Source organism: Tursiops truncatus, chromosome 17, assembly GCF_011762595.2.
Source record: "Tursiops truncatus isolate mTurTru1 chromosome 17, mTurTru1.mat.Y, whole genome shotgun sequence".
Classification (NCBI taxonomy): domain Eukaryota; kingdom Metazoa; phylum Chordata; class Mammalia; order Artiodactyla; family Delphinidae; genus Tursiops; species Tursiops truncatus.
In genome coordinates this window covers 67724261-67737835 of record NC_047050.1, presented here as the reverse complement: position 1 = coordinate 67737835, position 13575 = coordinate 67724261, and the positions used below count along the sequence as shown (strand labels likewise).

Here is a 13575-nt window from a genome sequence, read left to right as displayed (position 1 = left end):
CTCCCCTACCTCCAGAGTAAGAGAAAATTTTAGCATGGAGGAATTCTGACATCAAAGTTGCTCTCTAAAACATTATGGTAATCATAATGTTTATTATTTTAAGTGCTTTATGCCTTATCTGCAGTGTTGGATATAGTCTAGTTGGAAAGATTTATGAAAAACTCATTTTCGTCACAAAGCGGCCAATTCTCCCCTCCCCACCCAAAAAAAGAATCAAATGTATTGAATAAAAAAGATTTATCCTTAGAGAAACAAGTGACCAAGGTATTGAAAACAGGATTTTTGTCACCTCGAGTCTAACAGAAATCCAGAATTATTCATCTATTAACCTAAGTTTTGTGGCTAACACCACAGGTAGTAGAAATGCCCATATGTTTGTGTTCCTGATTGTGTTTTTTATAATTCTCCATTTTTCCTCTCAGTCCCAAGTGTATAGGAACTCGGTTTTTGCTTTAGTATTTCAAAATTTCAGTGATACTATTGTATCTTAAAGTATCTAGTTTTTAGTAGCCTAGTGATTCTGGAGCAGTTTCATAGTTCGAACTCCTCTGCACAGGAATCTGGACCTTTTGTTCATCAGCAGAGAAGTTCATTGGTACAGAATATAAAGGTCTTTAGAAAAAGGGAGCATCTGAAAACTTTTTTTTTTAGTTTCTAATTTTTTTATATCAAAACTCAGTCATTAAAATGAACTTTATAGGAAAATAGTTTATGTCTTAAACCGTAGATGAGCAAGATGTATTAATAGGCCTTTCATTTCTGTTGCATTAAAATAGATCATTACTCATACATTTACAGTCATTACTGTTAGTGATGCATATAGTAGAAACAGTGATTATTAACACTCACAATTAAAATTTTTGAATTATAATCCTTGTTTGTTTAATATACCACGTCATGATTTGTAACTTAAAATAAATAGTAATGTTTGGTGTTCCCTTGCTTCTTTGTGATATTTACAAACTTGAGGATAGTTATTCAAATGTAGAACTATGGAAAAATTGTCAGTCTTTTCTAAGAAGTGCAAAGTTAGCACTGGACAAAATGTTAGTCATCTTTAGAAAATCAGATTAATCAATGCTTAGAGTTATTATACATGTACTAAAAAAAAAAAAATCATGTGACTCTAAATTTTCTTGTGCTTTCCTGCTATTTAGATGCCCAGCCTACAGAGTCTGAGAAGGAAATTTATAATCAGGTGAATGTAGTACTAAAAGATGCAGAAGGCATCTTGGAGGACTTGCAGTCATATAGAGGAGCTGGCCATGAAATACGAGAGGTAAAGCATGTTTATACATTTTCCAATAAACTAAAAATTACTATGTCCCTCTTTTTAATCTCTATTATTTTCTATACTTTATTGTCTGTTTGCATATTAAATATTCTGTTTAAAGGAAGATCACTTGCATTATTTCAAAAGTGGTTGCAGTGATACAAGGGTAAAAGGAAAACAAGGTTCTATAAATATGTAATTTATATATATTAAAGAAAAGTTTATTTTTTTGGTTTATTCTCACACCTGAAATTTACAGTATCCATGGTGGCTATTTATATTGTTTTTGGAGGGGAGAACATGAGACTTTCTGTGGCTTCTTTTTGTCCTGCCAGTCTGTTTTTCTGCTCCTCCTAAGCTTCCTAGGAGAAAGCTGAAACCATCCTTGTGATCTGGACCCCCTCAGCTCTGTCTGATGACTTGATACCACAGAGCAAATGTTTGGTGTGGTCTCCCTCAGCTTTCTTCTCCCAAACCTCTGAACTTAACCAGGTTTCCATCCATCTTTTTTTCTATTTCTTCTGTTTTTTTTGTTTTTTGTTTTTTTTCAGAAGAAGCTGTCCCTACTTCTTACCAAGACTAACTTCTCTACCTTTGTTCTCCACCCTCCTCTGGAACTTTACTCTTTTAATTTCCTTCTCTTAATTACATTTTCTTTCTTTTTTCTTTTATTGACTCCTTCCCAGCCCATGTACACATATACGCAAGTGTCCTATACTACCCAAAGAAACTCCCTGGCCTCTGGACCTTATCTCTCTTTTTCTCATTACATTTCTTGAAGGCATAGCTCACACTTTGTTGCTTCATTTTTTCCTGCCCTTCTGTCTCTGTTATTCTTCTCTGTAACTAATAGTGCAGAGGTTTTCAAGGATTGATCTCTTGGGTTTACAGACCATATGGAACCTGATTCCTGTAGTGACATTTGGAGTACTAGTAAAGGAAGAAATAAGTGCACACACCTGAAGACACTGAGTCACTAAGTGTTTTGGACTGAGGGGCCACAGGTTTGGGTGATTGACTGGATGTTTAATGTAAAGGAGAAGGAGGAGTTAAATGGTTCCATGGAGTCTAGTTTAGATTAGCAGTTGGTCGTATCGTTAGCAGGGAAGTTATAGATAATGTGAATTCCATGTTTTACCTCTCCTGCACTGGACTGCTTGTTTCCTGAATGTCTTACGTAGGTACAGTTACTTGCCTTTGTTTTTGTCTGGAATATGCCCTTCTTTTTTTCTTTTCCTTCCTTCAAATCCCAATAATCTTCTACTTCCCTGTACTCTTTTGCCACAGCACCTTGCACATGTTTTTTATGGTGGCCATCACTTTGTTTTAAACCACTGATATATGATGTCTGTATCTCCACTGCTGTACTGCTAGCTTGAGGAGGGTGAACTTGGTTTCTTACTTATTTTTGTGTTATCAGCACCTAGTATAGCGCTTAGTAAGCAGTTAGTAACTGTTGAAGAAATAAATGCAAGAGCTTTAGATTAATCTTGCCAATATTATTAGCTTGAGTAAAACCTTAATATTTCAGTAAATGAAGGCATGTAACCATTTCTGTGAATTTCAAGTTCCCTAAACATATAAAAGCTGAGTATATACCAAATACATAAAGAACAGATATAACTACCAAAACTGCCATAGGTCAATGTGAAGACTTAATTGACTTAGTAGAACAACCATTCTACCTATGAGAAAACACACAATAGAAAAATGTTCAGGTTTACAATAAATGCCCATCACTGTCAAGAAGTTTTACTGCATACAGTAATAAAGTATTAAAAGTTTCATATTGGTAGGTTTATGAAGAAACAGGTAGTCTTAATGCAAGTGGTATTGTAGAATGGTATCTTTTTGGAGGTCAGTTTGGCAAGGTATAAAATTAGATCTGTAAAATTATTTATACTCTTCTATCAGATACTTAATTTTAGAAAATACTCTCCAAAAGGCTATCATTCAAGAGGGAGGGAAATGTAAAAACCTTTATGGCCACCTTATTCATCGTAGAAAAAATGTAGAAGCAATTCATAGAGTCGTTTTGAGGATAAAGTTAGATAATCCATCAGCAAAGACACATAGAACATAGACTGAGAGTTTACTGTTATTACTGTGCTAATGATGTGGATTATATATGTATTTGTTTAAATAGTACTTTATTAAACATGACTCTAAAATTGAATAAAATGTGATTTAAGATATAATCTATTAAATAAACAAAGCTTACTCTCTAGAATAAACCACTAGAGAGGGAAATAAGAACTTTCCATAATGTTTTGATGTATCCATAACAGCTTTAACATTTTTGAAAATGAAAGTTATAATATTTGCTCCATGACAACCTCACCATTGACATTTTACTTAAGTGCTCTTTTTCATGTTGGGCTATGATGGGTGCTGTACCAGAAATGTTATCTAACAGCAGTAAAACTGATCTGAGAGGAGAAAAAATCAGAATTATAAGGAGAACCATAAAATGTTGTCATAAAAGAGCAGACAGTGTCTTCAGTTCTAAATCCAGGCAAGGCAGGGCCAAGGAAATAGTTAACTCTATTCAGTTACGAAAATGGTTGACACTTGCTGGAGCACTTTAATATTATGAGAATGACCCGATATTTAGAAAATCATTTTTAGATCCTTGCAAGAAAGGTTGGATAGACTTCTGAGGAGAAGAAAATAAATTTTAAAATTCTATTTATTTGCTTATTTCCCAAGTAATAAACAAATTTTTACTACTTGATATGAAACCATTGAGACTGGACTTGAGGCTAAAAGGATATTTTCATATACATCAAGATAATATCACAGTCCCTTTGAAATAGTCACATTAATACAATGTGAAATAAGGATTGTTACATGTTGTAATGTCTGGTTTTCTTTAACATTACAATATTTCTAGATAGTCATATAAGTGGGATTCATTTCAGACTCCTATTTGTTTATATAAAAAAATCAAGAAAATTTGAATACAATGGCAAGCTTATAAAGCAAATTGCTTAAACAATGTATAGCCCATTTATTTAGTTTGTAGCTAATTTATTTGAAGCATCTTCTAAATCTGTCTGGCTTCAGTTTTATTTTGCTGTCTTATTTTTTGGTTTTGTATGGATGGAGTCAGAGTACTAGTGTCTTGGGAGAATCTAAGTGTGCCATTTAGATTGCTGATATGTTACAGACAGGCGCTGGTTATGCGTTTCACCTTTCAGATGGTGTGTTTAGCTCATTTGAAGATGTTAGAGAAAGCAAACCAAGGTGTGGAAAAACAGTGAAGAAAGGCATCTGTAAGCAAAAGGAAGATGAAAGCAAGAAAATATATTTCTTTGGGAATAACCCTCTATATTTACAAATGATTGCCTGATGGCTTGGAAGACTGGGCAGAGAAAGAGCATATTCATGTTTATTTTAGTCTCTAGATTATGTTTTATTTTCCCCCCTTTCACATTTGAAACTAGTTTTTCACCTCACTCAGGAAAACCTAAAAAAACTTAGATTCCAGAATAGAGTTTTAGTTACAGGGAGGGGATAAGTGACAATTTCTGAATCACATTTTTCAGGCTGATTTAGGTTTTCAAGTGTTTGGTAACTTTTTAAAAACTAGTTTGGACCCTGGAATTTGAATTATTGAAAGTTTATTAGCCTTTTCCCAGATTGGGTCTTATTTCATTATTGCCTGCCTTTTTTGGTTTCCTTTTATTCTACGAAAATAATCCTTAAAACAGAATTTCTAAGAAAGCTTGTCTGTGATATTGGAAACATTTTGGTTTCTTTTTGTGGCTCTAAAAAGTATCAAGGCGTAATATACCTAACAAACATACATTGTGTCATTTTTTATTCCATCTCTCCATATCCATTGCAAGAATAACGAAGAATGTATTATAATAGGTTTAAAGTATCCATGGAGTTGAGAAGGCCACTCTCAGCATTTCTGGGTCCATTATTCTGAATTTCACGGACTATACCAGGGTTTCCTGTGTTTGCCAAAACCTATATTTTAATGTAAAAATAATACTGTTGTGATTTTTAAAAAATCTAACTATTTTTATTCTTTGGATTTTGAAGGCCATCCAGCATCCAGCAGATGAGAAGTTGCAAGAGAAGGCATGGGGTGCAGTTGTTCCACTAGTAGGCAAATTAAAGAAATTTTATGAGTTTTCTCAGAGGTTAGGTAAGTTGAAAGTTTTGTCATTATGACTTGCCTAGTGAGAAAGACAGTTACTGATACTGGAAGTTATTTACAGTATTTTATGTTCATACTGCTAAATTTATATGTTTCATAAGTAAAGCAGCTTGGTAGACTATGAGATTATAGCATAATCTTCCTATCATCCTATTCAACCAGGTGTTCAATTTATTTAGACCATTTTCCTCAACAAATTTTGACTTCCATAAGGAAATTTCTGATTTTTTGCAGCTTAAAGGGTCCTACTATGGGAAACAGCTTGGTAGAATTTCTCTCCAGCTCCATAGCACATCCTTTCCCATATGTGGGAACTAATCCAAGGTCTCCTGGGTTATTTAGATTTTTGTGTTCTTAAGATCATGGCTGGTTATGATCGGTTCATGTACCTAAAGCTGTACGAGATGAGAAATAGGAAGCTAATGTTATATGCGAAGTTATCGAGGGAGTCATTAAGTAACAAGAATTCATGACCATCTGCTTCTGCCCTCACATGGGAACAATTATTCAGAGATCAGAATTGTGCCTTTAATACAGTGAATAAGCAAAATTGGAGTTCTTTTTCTTGGAGAAGGAGGAGGTAGAACAGGTAAGATTTAGCTCTCTAGCTGCTTGTGTAATTTGAAAGATGTAAACTTTGTGAAGTTGGGAGCATAGGGGAGGAGTGGTATAGATGTGTCAGAAATTTGAAACATTTCAGTTTAAGTTTTTGATACGTGTTTTTATATAGTTTTGCTTTTTGAATCATAAAAATGTGTTATATATTCTAAATGAGTACATACAATTTGATAAGGAAACCAGTACTGTAAGATAGAAGTCAACTGGCGGCTCATAAGCTAAATTTAGATCTGAGATATGGTTTGTTTGGCCCACATGGTTTTTAAAAATTCCTGATTAATTGCCAGGTTTTAAAATTGGTAATTATATGCGTTGTGTGTGTTTTAAGTCCGGTTGCTTTGGAAAAATCAATAGCTTAGCCAGCAGTTGAGCAATGGATCTGCCTCTCAATTGGCGAAGCTAAGTGGCAAACTGACTCTGTGTCCAGTAGTTAGGGCATGTACTTTCTAGTTTGCAGTGGGTCTCTACTGCATCCTGGTTTTTTATATCTTGCTCTCTTTATATTAGCTACTTGGCCATTTGTGTTTACAACCTCTGCTTCAAAGTTGAAGTTCTATTATTATTTTTTTTAATTTGAGCTTTTTATTTTTTAAATATTTATTTATTTATTTTTGGCTGCGTTGGGTTTTCGTTGCTGTGCAGGCTTTCTCTAGTTGTGGTGAGCCACAGCTACTCTTCATTTCGGTGCGTGGGCTTCTCATTGCGGTGGTTTCTCTTGTTGCGGAGCACGAGATCTAGGCATGCGGGCTTCAGTAGTTGCCGCGTGCAGGCTCGGTAGTTGTGGCTCATGGGCTCTAGAGCGAGGGCTCAGTAGTTGTGGCACACGGGCTTAATTGCTCTGTGGCATATGGGATCTTCCCGTACCAGGGCTCGAACCCGTGTCCCCTGCATTGGCAGACGGATTCTTAACCACTGTGCCAGCAGGGAAGTCCTGTGAAGTTCTGTTTTTTTTTAAAAAGCGCATATTTTTTAAAAAGTAAGAGAATTGCTATTTTTCCTTAGATGCAGTATACACTGTTAAATGCAAAGACAAATAATAGTTGAGATAGAAGTGTTTGTGTAAATTGTCCTTTTTTTTTTTTGCGGGCCTCTCACTGTTGTGGCCTCTCCCGTTGCGGAGCACAGGCTCCGGACGTGCAGGCTCAGCGGCCATGGCTCACGGGCCCAGCCGCTCCGCGGCACGTGGGATCTTCCCGGACTGGGGCCCGTGTCCCCTGCATCGGCAGGCGGACTCTCAACCACTGCGCCACCAGCGAAGCCCTAAATTGTCCTTTTCTTACTAGAAATAAGAATTATAAATTATTTTCCTCGAGCATGACAGTCAGTTCTTTCAGTCAAGTATCTACGTAGTCTGTAGCTTTGTAACCTCAGAGAGCCTAGGTCTTTCCATTTTAGTTATCTTCACGACTTATTTAGGGTTTTGCTGTGCTGCTCGTTCCTAGACGCTTTCGAAGTTAAATGGCTTTAGATGCCGCTCAGGTCCTACTCAAGTTCATCTTGGTTTCTTAGCATTTGCCAGTAAAAAAAAAAAAGAGTAATTATAAAATAGACCAAACCCATCAGGCTTACTTATTTTCTCATATTTTAACTACTGGAATTACATCAGGTTAGTGTTGTGTGTTTCGGCACAGGAGCTGGGTTCCGTTTCAGCAGAGGATATAGTAACACAGGTAATAGCAGAAAGCTGTCAGTTTTTTATTCTGTCATGTGGGAGCCTTGAACCTTCATTGTGTAGTCTAGGGCTTCTGTAAAGGTATGAACAAAGTACAAATTTAAGATCTGGTGGTTTACTCCTCATCTCTCGGCCAATAACCTGGTTTATAATGTTTCCAGTTTCCTTGCTGACAGGGTACATGTCTTTGCTTCCATGTGATAGGAACTCAATGTTGAATGAGTGAGCAAGTGATAGATAAATGAGTACGTACATCTGATATATCAAATATGTGTCGGATATTCAGGAGAAGCAATAATAATGGATTTTAGGCTTTCAAGGCATGATGGCCTGTGTTTGAATTCCTCTGTTTGCAGTTATTAGCTGTGTGGCCTTGGCTACATCATTTAAATTCTCTGAGCTTCAGTATCCTATCTGGACCTCCAGTCAGTTGAACCCTCTGCTTTAAGTCCACTTAACCTCTGTTGTCTCTTTTCTTCCTACCTCCCTGTTGAGCCAGAGATGAGGATAAACACCACAAACAGCACACAGAATACCGCACAACTGTGAAGATGCACATGGGCCTTCAGAATTCCAAGAAGGTTGCTTGGTTCAAGCACTACAGATAAACCATGGGGTGTACTCCAGAAGAGGGACCCTGATCCCTTGCTGGTTTGCATATTTATAGAGGGACAGGGAAGGGACCACTTGACTAATTCGGAAGACACTGAGCTTTGCCAACATGGTTTAACCTTGCTGGCACGGGAAACATCCTGTACTTGCTTGTTTCAATCTGAGGCCTTCCCAGTGGAGGCAGCTATCTGAGCAAAGGTTTTGTGGCCAGACAGTACATAAACTGCTTTGTGTCTCCTCAGTCTTCCTGTTCCAGGGGCTTATTGGGGCCACCTCCAGGGGTCATAGTGATGAGTCTATCCAACGTGTTGACTCCTTTTCACTGGGCTAAATTTATCAAAATGTGTTCAAAAGGTTCTGAAGTGCCCACAATGGTGGTATTACCTCTTGGCTGTTTCGGATCCCCTGCACTCCACATCCTTTGGGTTCTCTTCTGGGGATTCAAAGACTGCTCTTTGATAGTGGTTGGTTGGCAGTAGGTGCGAATATATGGCTCTTGTCTGTAAAGGAGCCTTCTCTTCCTAGTCATCCGTTGTTTCCCCTTCTGGATCTACTTTGTGGACTGATCTGTCATTATTTCTCCATTCAGTCTCTTCCTTGCAGCCTTCTTACATAGCTTTGGCTTCTGCACTGGTTTACCAGCTAATGCTTTCCAGAATTTAGGGCTTAAGTAGTCCAGTACTTTCCTCCTTGCCGTCTACCTTTTGTAAGAGTCATAACCACATCATTTTGTTTCAGGAGCTTCATCAGAGAGACCAATCCCTACATCATCTGTTCTTTGACCTCCCTTTCTTTCTAACTCAGCCAGAGACCGGAGCCACCTTCTGAGATCCTCTCTCTCTGATTCCCCTCTTGTCGCAGGGCACTGTAGTCTAGTAGGACTGTCTTGTATCAGCAGAGGGCCCCGGGCTGATCTAGCTGCTTCAAAGACAAGTAAGCAGCCTTATCATTTTGAGTTTCTCTTTCACGGACAGAAGTTCTCCCCGGTCATTGGCCATCTCAGGTCAGCCATGACCTGACTCACCCCTCAGTGTGGGGCTGAGGAGTGTCTCCCATTCCCCAGAGCGGTGAGCACTGTAGATGCTGGACTTCACCCTGAGGCTGGATCAAATCCAGGAAATGAGAATTTCTTTTTTCTTTAACAGCTTGTAACAGTATTGGAGTTTTTTGTTTTTGTTTTTAAAATGGTTTTTTCCTGTTCTCACATCTCTCAAACTTTGTTTTCCACTTATATTAATGCTGACACATGAGATGAGTAATGGGAGAAGTAAGCCATTTTTCAAAAGAGCCAAAAGTTTTTTCCTTTTAATTGATCCTCACATCCACTCTTGAACCTCTAGAAGCCATCCATACTCCCACAGTGTGTTCTCCACACTGCAGATGAAGTGGAGTTATTAAATGCTAATCTGATGATGTCACTACCCTGCTTAAATAGTTTCTCCAGGGACATTATGATGACATGGCCAGGGTGCTTATTAATATGGTCCTCGTGTTGTTTTAGTCTTAGGTTCCTCTCCTTCTTGCCTCTCCCTTCCCCTGTACTGGTTGTTGTAGGTTTCTCTACTGTGTCACGCTCTTCTCAGTTCAGGATCTGGCTCCCTGCCCTATTGGCAAACCCCTGCTCATTCTTAGTGCACAGTCCAGTCTCAGCCCAGATGTCATGTATTCAGGGAGGTCTTTTCCTGAGTCTTGAACGAGGTAAGGTCCCGTTTTTATACCTTTCCACGGTGCTGTGCCCTTCTCCTTCTTAACACACATCCCAGCTGTAGTAAGTTGTCTCTCTTCTCTGTATAATTAGGCGCTGTGTGGGCCTAGGGCATGTCCATCTTCATCTTTCCCCAGTGCCTGGCACATGTTAGACCATCAATACATTTTCTGACTTACATAAAGAAAAGGATAGTAGCTGACACTTGGAGTTACTGTGTGGATTACAAATAGTGTCTAGCTCAGTACCTGCCATATAATAGACACATAAGGAGTACTTACTGTTGGTACTGATCAGTAAATTAATCTTTTATAAGGTTGCAGAAGGCTAGTTAGAATGTCGCTTTTTGTGAGAAACAGTTTATTATGGTGGAAAAAATAGGGCTGTGAAATCAGAAACACCTGGCATTTATGAGCTATACCCTTGGGGGTCTAACCTCTGAAACTCAGTTTATCCATCTGTAATGCCGATGTCACAGTTGATGGTGAAAGTTAAATGACAGACTAGGTTAAATGCATAAGTATGAATGTTGGTTCATAATTGGGTCTTCATAAACGGTAGAGTTGGTATTTTTTAAATGAAAGGTTGATGATCTGACATAAACTTGTTATCACTAATAAATATTTATTCTAACATTTATTCATAAACATCAGATGACCATCTAACTCTGTAAGCTCTTGTTTTCTCTGAATAGGATCTACCATTGTTTTCTGATTCTGTAATTTGCAACTGAAATAGTTTGATTTCTGTGATTTTTTTCTGAAGTGCAATCAGTATTTCCATTTTTAAATGGAATATAAAATAAGCTGCTACGTCTGGCATTCCAAAAGTAGCAGTTGTTTCAAAGGAACGGTTTTATTTATATAATAAATTAGAATATTTATATTATGGTCCTGAGATACCAAGTTCTAAAACACTCAGAGAGCTAATTATTAAACCAAATATTTGGTTTCCTTTAGTAACTGAAAGAAAGCAGTTTGTGTTTATAAATAAACAGTATATTCAAAGTATGTGAAGTTGGTAATTCATTCACACCCGTGTGCCGATTTGTCTCTGTGGCCACAGTGCCCCTGAAGAAGTTACTCAGCTGTAGTAACAGTTACCATTTCATAAAAATCAACACAGTAGAATGTGAAAATAATATAAAATTTGTCCTTTGATCCTGGTATCTCATTCACATTCCACATGATTTTGAATTTGTGTTTACAGAAATTGAGTTAGTCACTTCAGGGTTTCTATTCTAGTAAACAGTATTCAGTTTGAGTGTTACGTTTAGAATCTGGCTTTTAAAGAGACCTTACTTTTATGGGAATTGAAGTCAAAACATTTAAAAATCGCTCACGTTTTAATAAACAAATATCAGGTACAAACAACATTTTAATCTTTTTTTCTTTAGAAGCAGCATTAAGAGGTCTTCTGGGAGCCTTGACAAGTACCCCGTATTCTCCTACCCAGCATCTAGAGCGAGAGCAGGCTCTTGCTAAACAGTTTGCAGAAATTCTTCATTTTACACTCCGGTTTGATGAACTCAAGGTAGGATTGTTCTGCTGGTCCTCATTGTTATGGAAATCAGGAGTCTTTCAAGGAGCACTAGGAGGAGATGCCTGGAGACCTTTTCAAAATGTGTTTAAATGCCTGCTGGTCCTTAGCAAAAATGCCGATTTAACACTTACCCAGGCCTTTTGGTATATACATAGCAAACAGCAAATTACCCAATATTCAGTTTTCATTTTTTAATTTATTTTACTTATTTATTTTTTGGCTGCACTGTGTCTTCATAGCTGCTCACAGGCTTTCTCTAGTTGCGGCGAACAGGGGCTATTCATTGTGATGCGCGAGCTTCTCATTGCGGTGGCTTCTCTTGTTGTGGAGCACAGGCTCTAGGCACGTGGGCTTCATTAGTTGTGGCTCGCGGGCTCACTAGTTACGGCTCGCAGGCTCTAGAACACAGGCTCAGTAGTTGTGGCACACGGGCTTAGTTGCTCCGCAGCATGTGGGATCTTCCTGGACCAGGGATTGAACCCGTGTCCCCTGCATTGGCAGGCGGATTCTTAACCACTGGACCACCAGGGAAGTCCATCAGTTTTCATTTAACTTCATTTTAAAAATCATCTCTGAAACAACAATATTGGCTTTTTCTAATATATTTTTTCTGCTCATCCCCACTTTTTTCAACATTCTTCTATATAAAAATGTTAAGATACTTTTTCTTTCTCTCACCCATCTCCCTCCCTCTCTCTTTCTCACCACCCTCCTTCCATCTACCTACCTACCTACCTATAAATGTCCTTTTTGCTGGAAGGAGTGAGAGTGTAAAGAAAGAAGCACTAAATTCCATGTCAGGAGACCTTAGTTCCACTTTAGGCTCCGGCACAGTAACCAATTATGAAGCAGGTCCTTTGACTTTTCAGCGCCTCAGGTATCTTGTCTAGAAAGTGGAAGAGCTGGATTCCTAACTGCAGCTTTTTATCAACGGTGTATCATAGACAATTATTCTCTTTTATTAATACTTTGAGCACAAATGATTTGTATATAAAGTTTTAGTCTGTTTGAAGATTGCCCTGTTGACCATATATATACTTTATTGTAATAACCCAAAATAAGTGCCTACACATTCCTTTTTGTTTATTTGGTAATATCATTTTTGGTAAACAGACTTTTAGTATATTACCTGAAATTAATGAAAAGAAAGAAAGAAAGTATACTGACTGACTGAAAAACAGTGTGCATGGTCTTCTATGTTCAGTAGTGACTGAATACGGTGTTATGTAACTTAAGTGCAGATAGTCATATTGGATGATAATGGTTTTAGTTCTTAAGATGATATTACAAATTAGGGAATGTTACTTAACTAATTATAACTAGTAGATCTTTCGCTTAATTTGTGTACTATATTTAGTAAATAATACCTTTTTCTTTCATAAATATCTTCTTTAGATGACAAATCCTGCCATACAGAATGATTTCAGCTATTATAGAAGAACATTGAGTCGTATGAGGATTAATAATGTTCCAGTAAGTTAATGCTTTGAATTACAGGGTGGTAATAATAATTCAGCTCTCAATTTGTTCAGTTTAATCTTTTGCTCATGCATTCATTCATTCAGGTAAAGCTAAAGCTAGTAGTAAAGTTAGTAATTATGGGCATCCACAGCTGTGGGAAGAAAGAGCAAAATGTAGCAAACCATATTGTTTTTACCCATTTTTCCACCCAGGCCCTGATTCCATAACTAATCCAGTAAAATTGCTTTTTGCCTATATAACGTTGATACTTAAAAATTTCTCTTTGTATTCTCATTTTAACTGCACAAAAATTGTGTGAATTAGTGGTTATGAGTTATTTGTCCCCATATTCTTAGAATGGAAGAGTCCTGGGGAGAAATTGACCAGGGACAGAGAAATATTAACACTGGCAGGACGGGAAAGTGAGGTCCTGGACGTCGAGCATGTCCGTGTCTGACATGGCTGTGTGAGAAATGGCTTCTGTGCCTGTTGCTTGGCTAGCATAGCATCTCTTCTGGTTT

The 13575-nt window shown here is 37.6% G+C and overlaps 1 protein-coding gene across 7 annotated transcripts in view; it reads left to right on the top strand.

Annotated features, from left to right (window-relative positions):
- CYRIB (CYFIP related Rac1 interactor B) overlaps positions 1 to 13575 on the top strand; it is a 153789-nt gene that overhangs the window by 128545 nt on the left and 11669 nt on the right. For all 7 annotated transcript variants that reach the window (XM_073794759.1, XM_033843106.2, XM_033843109.2 and 4 more), the window contains 4 exons: positions 1158 to 1279; positions 5327 to 5432; positions 11448 to 11584; positions 12989 to 13066. In XM_073794759.1, coding sequence (XP_073650860.1) covers positions 1158 to 1279; positions 5327 to 5432; positions 11448 to 11584; positions 12989 to 13066 — 443 coding nt within the window. The remainder of the gene's footprint in view (positions 1 to 1157; positions 1280 to 5326; positions 5433 to 11447; positions 11585 to 12988; positions 13067 to 13575) is intronic.